We start from the raw sequence: 10,919 nt of genomic DNA on the forward strand, positions 1-10,919 counted from the left end.
TCGAAGGGCCGACATCAAATGATGTCTTCACTAGGGCTGTTGGCGCGCCGGCACAGGTGTGTATGTATGCGTGGGACAGTGCGCGCACATGGAGCGCCTCTTCTTCCTTCCGTTCTGCCCCTTTTCTTTTTTTTCTGCACCGCTCCCCCTCCTCCCTCAACACCCTTCAACACTTGATTTCGTGCCCATGTGATCGCGACCCCTCCCCCCCTGCACCGACGCACGCATGCTAGCCTGGTGGGGGGCAGGACTTACCTACGTGCCTGCCTGTGCTTTGCGCACTACTCTCCACGCCTCTCTCTCTTTATTCAGGACGTCTGTGCCTAATTCTCAGGTGTGTGTCTGCGCAAGCTCACGCAGACACACCCACACACACACACACACACCCACACACACACACACGTACGCACGTACGCTCACACACAGGCCGCTTGGTGCCTGTCTTCCCCCCTTTTCTTCTTTTACTCACCCGTTGCTACTCAGCACCGCTGCAGCTCCGCCGCCCTCTCACATGACACTCTGTTGTTGTTGTGAAGGTCGCTGACCCTGCTGCCCCTGCTGCCCTGCCCTTTTCTACTTTCTCATTCGGCGTCCTTCTCTTGGACTTCCCTTTACGGTTGCCTCGCCCTCTCTCTTCTCTTATTTTGCTCAGCTCTCGCTCTCCACGCACGCACGCACGCCTCTTTTCGCTCCCTCGCTGTTTTCCCTCTTCCAACTCTCCCCATTTTCTCTCATTATCGTTAACCCTGCGGATGCACTCAGCGTCGTGGCCGTCGTTGGGGGTCCCGCAGCCGCAGTGGCCGCAGTTTGCGCAGATGCGCGACTTCGTCTACACCCACACCCAGCCGCAGTGGGGAGACGTGCGTACGACCGCCACAGGAAGCACAGCGTCGGCGCAGCGACACGCAGGGATGGGCAGTATGGCAGGCGTAGTTGAAGACGCCACTATCGACACGTGGGCGCCGACCATCGTGCGCCCCCCGCCGCTGGAGGGTCATCGTGTCTGCACAACTTGTCAGCGGTCGAAGGAGGCGTGTGTGTGCACCACATGCATTGTGTGCCGGCACCGTTTCCATGCCAATCGACATCACTGCCGCCGCTGCTGGCACGCAGTGTGCTCCCGTTGCTGGGGACATCGACACTACGTACACATGCTTGGGCGGCAGATGGTTGTGTGCGACTGCTGCTCAACGTTGTGGGCGCTGGCGAACCTCGCCAAGCGTGGCGACGGTGGCCTCTTGTGGGGGCTGTACGTACTACGGGCCGCAGGGGCTATGCCTCGCATGTGCATCGGTCCTTCGTGCCATATTCTGACGCGACAGCTAGCGTGCTACGGGTGTGGGTTGCCCACTGTCGTGACGCAGCCGCACGCCGCACGTGTTGTTCGTGCGAATGGGGTATCCAGGAGTGTGATGGACCACGTCAAGGTCCTCGACATGCAGCAGCTCTCGCTGCGCGCCATGGAGGTGAGCGGCATGACGTCCACGCAGGTGGAGCGCATGTTCCGTGGGCTTTTCCACCACTACGAAGAGGTGCTCGCCTTCCGCGCCATCACGACCGCCGTCCTGGCACAGCGGGTGCTGCTCTCGATGGTAGCCTCAGCAGTCGCGTACGAGTACCTGGGGGCGCCAAACATCACCCTGAGTCTGTCTGATATCCCATACGCACGTGCACTGCGCATCACCGCAGCGCGGGAGCGCTATACAATCCTTGAGGCACCAGGCCGCGTGAAATTCATCGCCTTCCCCGGAACGCACAACTGGCGGACGCGTTGGGTGGACATGCAGTTCGCGCGTATCACCGAGACTGTGTGGTCGACATTGCACGAAGGCGTGTGTCTGACGACGACCGCGGAAGACCAAGAGGGGGTCGACCGTGCCAAGACAACAGTGGCTCTCAACGGAGGTGTTCGGAAGGCTTGGGAGTACCAGGTGCACAAGGGCTTCGCGCAAGAAGCGCAGGAGGTGGAACTACCTTTCGACTCGCTTCTCGAAGACGTTCGCAGTGGCGGCTACACCCTTGTCCTGTGCGGCCACTCGCTGGGTGGGGCCACTGCGCAGTACTTGAGTCTGCAGCTACTGCATCGCTGCGCTGCGCTGCTGGTACCCCGCGGAGGGCAGGAGGACGCGCCGAGGCTGCTCTGCGTTTCACTTGGCGCACCGCTACTCGGCAACTACGAGCTGGCTGACCACGTGCAGAGCTGCGGCTGGGCGCATATATTCCACAACTTTGTCTACCGCAGCGACATTGTGCCGCGGCTGTCGTGCACGGACGAGCTCGCCTGGGACGCGCAGTTGCGACTCGCGAACTCCGTCACCTCCGTCTTCACGGCGGCTCAGAGCTGGTGGAGGGGTGGCGGCAGCACGACTGCGCCGTTGCCAATGGCGAATGCCGCTGCCGCCGCCTCCTCCTCCACGGAGACTGTGGCAGCCAACATCCCCACACGCAGTTCCGGCAGGCTCTCCACCGCGCTGGAACGCTTACGCACCAAGCCACCACCCGGGACTTCCTCTGCTGCTCCTGCCGCCTCGGCTGTTGGCGCTTCAGCTGCGTTTGCGTTTCTCTCGGTGGACGACGCGACGAGCAACGAAGGCGCCACGCCTGCAGCAGACGACATTTTTTCAAACGAGTCATCTGCGTTCTGGGCAGAGCAAGCGCAGTTCGCCGCCTACGTCGACACTGCTGTTCGCACCGGCCACGATGCGCTGGAGAACGACGTGTCGGCGCCCTCTGGCGATGCGGAAGCGCAGCGGGACGCCGACGTGGAGGCGGCCCTCCACGTCTTTAGAAGTCGCTGTGCCCGTACGAGCGGGCTCTCGTCTGAACAACTGAGCTTTATGCATGACGCGCGCCAGGACAGTGGCGACGCCGGTCCTGACGGCGACAATCAGTCGGTCACACCTACTGAAGTTAAGGTTGCTGCGGACACCATGGAGGACGTGGTGCTACCGGTGGCGTCACGCCGCATGCACCGCCGTTTCACGTGCTTCGGCCGTTATCACTTTATCCAATACGGCGCCTACGGGTATGTTTCGACTGACGACTCGGAGACGGCCTTTGGCGTGTTGAAGCACGGCTGCGGGGAGGCCTCCGTCTTGGGGGATCACTCCATTGAGGCGTATAATCGAGGGGTGATGGTCCACCTCTACCGTAACACCGGGCTCTAGCCTTATATGTATGTATGGCGCATGTCATTTATCCGATGAGGAGTAGGTGGTGGGCGAGAGGGGAGGCGTATGTCCTCTGCAGGGAGAGTGAGACGTGTGCGAGTGAGTACGTGTCTGCACGCGTCTCCGTAGGCGACTACACCACCCCGCTCTTCTCCCATCTCTCTTGTGCCATGTACGTCTCCCTCCTCCCTATCGCTGGCGCGTACACACGCACACACAAACACACACACATCAGCACTACTCTGAACCACAACCGAGTTCACCTACATTACGCGCAAGAAGCACAGATGAAGCGCGTTCTCCTTTTTCTGCTCCCGTTGCTCCGTCCTGCACTCCACTGCTGGGACTCCATGACCTCTCTTCCCTCCTGTGTGCTGCTGCTATTCTCACATGGGGCGGTGCAGTGAGTAGGTAGAGGGGTGCTGGTACGCCTCTCCTATCGCCCCTCTCTTCCACTCCGCATCTCCTCTCTCCCGCCTCCTTTCGGGTGCAGCGAATGTGCGTGGGTAAGCGAAGATAGCAAGGCTGAAATAACAAAGGGTCAACCACAACCAACTTGCTATATGTGGTTGCATCCTTCTCTTACAACCTCTCCGCCATCTTCCTCCACTCCTTCCCTGCCTCCCTCTCCGCCATCTTCCTCCACTCCTTCCCTGCGGCGCTCTGCACCCTCACACATTCCCCCTGACACCTTCCGCTTTCCCACAACCACCACATTTCGTCGTTGTTGTCTCCTTCCTGGTCTTCGATGGGTACACTTTTGCGTCTGCCCTCCCCTCCCTTCAAGCACGACACACACACACACACACACACGTAACAGCAATGCCTCATATATTTTTCCTCACTTCCACCCCTCCCTGATGCCGAGGGGACGCCTCGGTGCGTGGCCGCTGCGCACAGTACCCCCGCTCTGTGCGGGGAAGCTGGGCAGCCCCTATCCCTGCCGGCGCCGGGCCACCTCTGGTGGTGGCAGGGCCAAGCGCCTGCCACGTGGGGCGTCAGAGCGACGTGCCGCTACGGATGTCGGCGGTCGGGTCCTGGACGCGTTGTGTCGGAGCGGCGCGCGGCAGCGATCACGGCTGTACGATCCATATGCTGGCAGGGTGTCAGCGTGGCGGCCGGCGAAGCGGATGGGTGGGGTTTGCAGCAGAGGCCGTGCCTCGGTGGCTGGGCCGGCATTGCTGTAACGCGTGCCTGCGGCTGTTTCGCACCCGGCGATGGGCCTGTGACGCCGGGCTAAATTGGAGTTTGACTCGCATGCTGTACGGCTGAATGAACGCGATGAACGAAAAAACTCGTTCACCCACCCCCCTTTTAAGTTCCCCCCACCACTCCCCACTCCTGCGGTGTACGTGCGTGGTGTAGGTGTAGGTGTAGGTGTATCGCCTTGCTCCTCTCGGTTTACCGCCGCCATGTTGCCTCTCCTCTCTCTCTGACTCCACATCCCTCGTGCATTCCCCTCTTTCTCTCTTCTCTGTGTTGACGTGCTCGTATGCGCCTCTCTCCCCCACACACTCTGGCCGAGTTGGCCCCTCTCTCGCCCTTTTCAGGCCTGCCTCATCATCTCTGCTCTCCGCCTTTCTTCTGTGCGCCTCGCTCTCCCCTATTTTTGTTGTCCGCCTCCCCCGTCACCACCGCTGCCCTTCGCTTTGTGTGTCCATCGGAGCGTGCGGGCGTGTCTCTGCTGTCGGCGCGTGCCTGCGTTTGTGCGTTGTGCCCCCCCTCCTTTCCACATTCCCCGTTGTCTGTGACGAATCTGAAGAACGGGAGGGTCTCTACGGGGGACGCCGCTACGTGCGCTGCCACCACTTACGTTTCCTTGCATTTCTTTTCCCCTCTCTCTTCTGGCTCGCTTACTCGACTGTGCGCCGGGCCACTCGTGCGTGCTCTCCTCCGTGTTTTTTTTTCTCCTCCTTCGCTTTTGCTGCGTCTTGCCATCGTTACCAGTGCTTGTCTTCTCTTCCTCGATTGCGTGTCTCGCTCAGCGCTTCTCTGTGTCCCCCCTCTGTGTGTGTTGCTGCCTGGCTGCCTGCCGTCTCCCACGCCTTCCACAGACCAGCCCGCGCACCCCCGCACCAGAGGCGATACCCGTGCACATCTGCTGAGCGCGCCGTCTCTTTCCCCCTTTCCCCCTTTTCCTATTTTCTCTTTCTTTGCGTGCGTGTGCGTTTTGTGAGACCGGCCACCGGCAGAGGTGCATACAGAGCACTCCGGCACTCCCGTCCTTTCCTGCCCACCAAGGCAGGCACACCCGCGTACGCAGCAGCCGCAACTGCAGGATCGTCTCCGATTGCCTTGTGTTTTGTTGTGTGCCCCTCGTGGCCACGCTATTATCATCGACTTTGCTGTTTTCTCTCCCCCTCTTCTCTGCTTCCGCAGTAGGCTACGGCCTCTTCTTTCCCTCTCGTTCTTCTCCCCCTCGATCCCCCCTTTGCGTGCGCCTCTCTCGCATTCGCAATGAAGAAGCTCTTCGGGTCTCGCAGCAGCGCCAATACGTCAAGCCCGACGCCGAGGACCACGGCAGCACCGGTAGACCCCGGCAAGCGCGATGAGCTCTATGAGGCGGCCATGGGCGACGGCAAGGGCGGCATGGTGAATAAAGATGGCGACGTGCTCGGCTCAACGATGACGGATGCAGCCTCCATCTATACCGGCGGCCGCCAAGGCCCCGACCCTGCCAAGCGGCACGGCTCCTGCTATATAGGCGGAACCAATGGCCGCTGCGGCACGTGCGGGCTGTCGAAGATTGCATGCAACTGCCAGACCTGCCACTGCTGTGGCCGCTTCCTCATGTCGCCGTCGAGCCGCCATCACTGCCGGCAATGCTGGCGTGCCACGTGCGCCGACTGCAGCACCAGCGTGCGTACGAACGACTTCATGGGCGGCCGGGTGACGCTCACCTGCAACTTCTGCGCCGTGCCCAAGGCACTGTGCTTCGTTACGCAGATGCGGTACAGCTCGTACGATATGGTAGGTGTGGTGGACCTGACAATGGGGAATGGGGCTGGCAGGAATTACGATGTGAGCGCAAAACCCCCGCAGCCGAACATGCGAGCCGCGATGGAGCCGTGCGCCTTCCGCTGGGGCGTGTACGCGCTCGGGTGCGCGGTCGAGTCCCCGCGGCGCTGCATCAACCCATCCTGCCCCGCCCCACTCTCCTACGCCGAGGTGTGCGTCAAGTGCAAGACGCCGACCGTCGTCATGACGTTTCATGAGCAGCGCCACATTGTGATGCAGAACACGTCGATGGAAGGAAAGCGCCCCGAGGCCAGCGACTCGTCGGTCAGGATGGTGGAGGCGGTGGAGGATGCGGTGCGCTCCGCGTACGACAACATGGCGACCTCCCGCACCCCTGAGGAGGAGGAGGAAATCTTTGCTTCTGCGCTGCCGTCGGGGATGGAGACGCAGCTGTTTTCCTCCGCTCTCAGCGGCCCTGCCGTGCGTAAGCTGCTGCTCTCCCTGGTGGCGTGCTACATTGCCGGGGAGTCGTCGGGGACGCCGTGCGTCTCGCTGGCCTTGACTGATCTCCCCCTCTACGGGAGACTGCTGCGACCGACCAACATAACGGAGCTTTTCACTGTCTTTGATGGACCGGGCCGCACGCGCTTCATCGCCTTCAGCTCCGGCACCACCCGGCGGTCTGCCTTGCATCAGGTGCTGGGCACGCGCATGGTGCCTCGGGAGCTGTGGAGCAACGCTACGATGAAGAAGGAGCTTGTGGTGGGCAAGGTTGTGGGGGGCAAGGAGGCGGCGCGCAAGGGAGGGCTGAACACCAATGTGGCGACGTGGGCCATGCGTTCGGGCCTCCTTGCCTACATGGCCGAGGACAACATAATGGATCGCGTGCAGAGCCTCGTGCTGCGCATAGTGAAAAGCAGTAGTGAAGTGGTGATTTGCGGCCACGGTGTCGGGGGTGCCGCCGCCACCTGGCTGACGACGTGCCTGCTGCTGGAGAACACGCCCGAGACGCGTGATCGGCTGATGTGCGTGACGTTCGGCGCGCCGCTCATCGCTAACCAATCCCTGTCGGAAGTCCTCATCAAAAACGACCTCGCCAAGAACTTCCACCACTGTGTGTACGGCAGCGACATGGTGCCGCGGCTCTGCTACGTGGATTCGTTGCTGCTTTCTGGCAACACGGCCGGCTGCACCTTCTCTGTGGGGCTGGAGGAGGAAGCCACCTCGGGGAGGAGGGTGCAGGAGTGCACCGCTGCGTGGGTCGCTTTGCATGAGGAGCCTCATAACCCCGCGGATGTAGCCCAGGCGATGGCGGAGATCGGAGATGACAACTTATCCCTCACCAACTTTTCGTCGAGCGCGCAGCAGGCCCCCATAGAGGGGGGAATTGATGCCGCGCCCCCTGACAAGAAGGAGTCGTCGAAGCAGCCGGCGCAACCGGCGGACACGGCCGCCCGCACCGCCGCGACTGCGATGGGTGACCTCTTCCTGCAAAGCCGCGAGCCGTTCGGCAACACCTCCGTTCGCACCGTGCACAAAGGAGACGACGACGCGAAAGGCGCCGTGGTGGCCGGCCAGTTCAACGTGCGCGACGCGGACTTTAAGTGCTTCTCGTCGCCGCAGCACCGCGACAGGCAGGTGATGGACCCGTTCGGCTTCTACCATTTCTTTTGGCACCCACGCAGGAAGTACATGTGCACGGACGACCCGAAGGTCGTCATTGCTATGCTGTCGGACCGGACGGAGCTGCGCGTTCAGCTGCGCGATCACTTGCTGAGCTCGTACAACAAGGGCATGCTGGAGTACATCTACTCTGCGTGCCCGGAATAGAGGCGCCCGCCTGCGTGCGCTGGGGGCTCGTGACCGCTGCTGCTCTCCTCGCTGTGTCGTTGCTGTTGCTGGCACTGCTGCTGCTGCCGAGCCCGGTCTGGATTTCCTTCTATTTTCCTCGACCCACAGCGCGTGCGTTAAAGTTTCCGTCCACCCCCGCCTCCGCGTTCCAAGCCCCCTCCTCATTTTCTTCTTTCTTGCTTCGGAGGACACACCGAGGTGCTCGCACACGTACTTCTGGGCACGCGCGCGCACGGAGTTCACTGATTTGCCAATGCTTGTTGTCTTGCTCCTGCTGTTCCTCCCTGATGCCGAGGGGACGCCTCGGTGCGTGGCCGCTGCGCACAGTACCCCCGCTCTGTGCGGGGAAGCTGGGCAGCCCCTATCCCTGCCGGCGCCGGGCCACCTCTGGTGGTGGCAGGGCCAAGCGCCTGCCACGTGGGGCGTCAGAGCGACGTGCCGCTACGGATGTCGGCGGTCGGGTCCTGGACGCGTTGTGTCGGAGCGGCGCGCGGCAGCGATCACGGCTGTACGATCCATATGCTGGCAGGGTGTCAGCGTGGCGGCCGGCGAAGCGGATGGGTGGGGTTTGCAGCAGAGGCCGTGCCTCGGTGGCTGGGCCGGCATTGCTGTAACGCGTGCCTGCGGCTGTTTCGCACCCGGCGATGGGCCTGTGACACGCCGGGCTAAATTGGAGTTTGACTCGCATGCTGTACGGCTGAATGAACGCGATGAAAGAAAAAACTCGTTCACCCACCCCCCTTTTAAGTTCCCCCCACCACTCCCCACTCCTGCGGTGTACGTGCGTGGTGGTGGTGTTACGGCACAGAGGGGTTTGTTTTGGTGCGCATTTGCTTCTCTTTATCTCTGATGAGCGGCACATCGCTTTTTTTTTCTCTCTCTTTTGTAAATGTTTACTCTTTTTCTGGTGTAGTTGTACGTGGGTCAGTTAGCCTCGCTTTATGCTCTGCTCTCCGCCTTTCCTCTGTGCCAGCCATCAGCGAAGCTCGTGAGCATTGATGTCTTTCTTCTATTACTTCACATGGTGGTCTTGGTGCTTGTCTGTATGTTTGCCTGAGCGAGCCCTCCGGGTTTCTTAGGATGGCGCACCTGAGGGCTGTTGATTCGCACAGAGCTTGTTCTCCTCGCGCGTGTGGGTGTGTGCCGAGGCGCACGCACGCAGGAGCATTAACGAGTGTCGCGGTGTCCAGCGCGCGTGTTTTCCCGGCCTTCTTCTTATGCCAACCCCACCTGCGTATGATTTTTTATTTTGCCTTCTCTTAACTCTTTGTTTTGTGCTTGCGATGTGCTTTTCCCTTCCCTTCCTGTTTTGGTTTTACTGCCTTATTGGTGTGAGAGGAGAAGAGGGCGGGTTGCCGTGATGGGCGTTGTCAGGAGCGGCGCGCACGGAGGCAAGGCGAGGTAACGCGTGAGGTCGGTAGAAGAGAAAAAGCCAAGCGGCGGGGCGGAGGGGAAGGAAAAAGAGTGGAGGCTGCGCGGTGGACGATGAAGTACTGCACTGGCGGTGCGCGCTTGCTGCTTGTTGGACTGAATTGCGGCGCGTGTGCTTTGTTGAAAATTCAGCTGCGCCTCTTTTTTGTTTTCCTGGTCCTTTTTGCTTCGCTGTTGGCACCGAGCCCTCGCGGTGCTCTGCCTCCTCGCCCGTCTGCCGCTCACACGCGTATGCGCCGATAACCGTGAGATGCTTGTTTTATCTTCCGCCATTGCTTATGCTTTACTCTCTCTGTCTGTTCCTCTATCCGGGGCTTTTCGCGGACCTTTATATTCCGAGGGCCCACATGCCTCTATGCGCGTCTGCGCGTGTGTCCGACATACACCTTGGCGGTTAAAGGGGATTCTGCGGGACCCTTCCTCCTTCTCCTCCTCGTGCTCCTTCTATTTCCCTCATCTTTCTTCAGCCTCAATATGGTATTCGAAATTAGTTTGTATGTGTGCCAGCGCGCCACCTCATCATGAGGAGGCCAACCACACAGACACGCACAAACATTGCTCGCCTACACCTCTGCTACGTTGCGGCCAAATCGAGGTCGTCTGGGAGAAGCCGCCTGCCGTTGAACTGCGCCGTGCGCCTGGCGGGCTCTTCTCGTCCTTCCACGACTCTTCAGATACGTGCTGCGCGCCCGGCACTCCACGGACTGCAGCGATGCCTGCCACGCAGGTGACGGGTGGTGGTGGTCCAGGTGCATGCTGGGTGCGTGCGCCGCAGTCAGACGGCAGTATTCACGCTGACCCTCACACGCATCTCCTGCGCCTCCTGCGCTTCCTGCCCCCCTTTCCCTGTACACTTGGTGTTGCGTTTGTGGTGTGCGGAGCGACGCTTCTTGCTTCATCTCCGTCCCCTCGCTTCCCTGTCCTGGCTTACCCTTTTCATATCTTGAGGGTATCTTGGCTTCGTTGAAGACTGCAGCGTGTGTGTGTGTGTGATGATGGGTGCCAGGTATGCGCCCCTGCGTGTGCCTGAGCGTATGCTCGTGCGCGACTCTGTGCTTGTGTGCTCTGTTCGTGTGTGGTGGTGGTGGTGGTAATCGCTGGTAAGTACGGTCAATGAGCGCATCTTGGGACCCACTTCGGAAAGCGCATACACAACGCCGACGCAATGAGGAGGCCGTCTATGCCCCCCCCCCTTTTCTTCTCTCTTTTTATTCGAGTTTGTTCTCCCATGACGGTGCTGAGTCGGTGAGGGCGACTGCGCAGTGCATTTATGCTTCCGGCTATTGCCCCTCTCTCTGTGTGTGTGTGTCTCACTCTATGCGTGCACCTCTCCTCGCCCTCTACCTCTCTCTTATTTCGGTTCCCATGGCGCTACCGCGTTGGGGCATTCACCGCCGCCACGGCTGCCGCGCCTTTGCCCATTTTGATGCACGGGCGCGCTACACGGGTATACCTGCACACCAGCGCCTCGCTGCTCTCTGCCTCCGCCTACATGACTTTCACACCGAA

At 60.8% G+C, this 10,919-nt stretch overlaps 2 protein-coding genes across 2 annotated transcripts; both read left to right on the plus strand.

The window, feature by feature from the left end:
- Nucleotides 1-752: 752 nt before the first annotated feature.
- On the plus strand, nucleotides 753-3,167 carry LBRM_29_2680 (putative class 3 lipase; the record flags this gene model as incomplete). Its single annotated transcript, XM_001566560.1, has 1 exon — nucleotides 753-3,167. The coding sequence occupies one exon, from the start codon at nucleotides 753-755 to the stop codon at nucleotides 3,165-3,167; it is 2,415 nt and encodes an 804-aa protein (XP_001566610.1).
- A 2,460-nt stretch (nucleotides 3,168-5,627) lies between these two features.
- On the plus strand, nucleotides 5,628-7,958 carry LBRM_29_2690 (conserved hypothetical protein; the record flags this gene model as incomplete). The annotated part of the gene is made up of 1 exon (XM_001566561.2): nucleotides 5,628-7,958. One exon carries the CDS (start codon nucleotides 5,628-5,630, stop codon nucleotides 7,956-7,958), a length of 2,331 nt encoding a protein of 776 aa, XP_001566611.2.
- Nucleotides 7,959-10,919: the final 2,961 nt, after the last annotated feature.

Source organism: Leishmania braziliensis, chromosome 29, assembly GCF_000002845.2.
Source record: "Leishmania braziliensis MHOM/BR/75/M2904 complete genome, chromosome 29".
In the NCBI taxonomy this organism is placed as follows: Eukaryota; Euglenozoa; class Kinetoplastea; order Trypanosomatida; family Trypanosomatidae; genus Leishmania; species Leishmania braziliensis.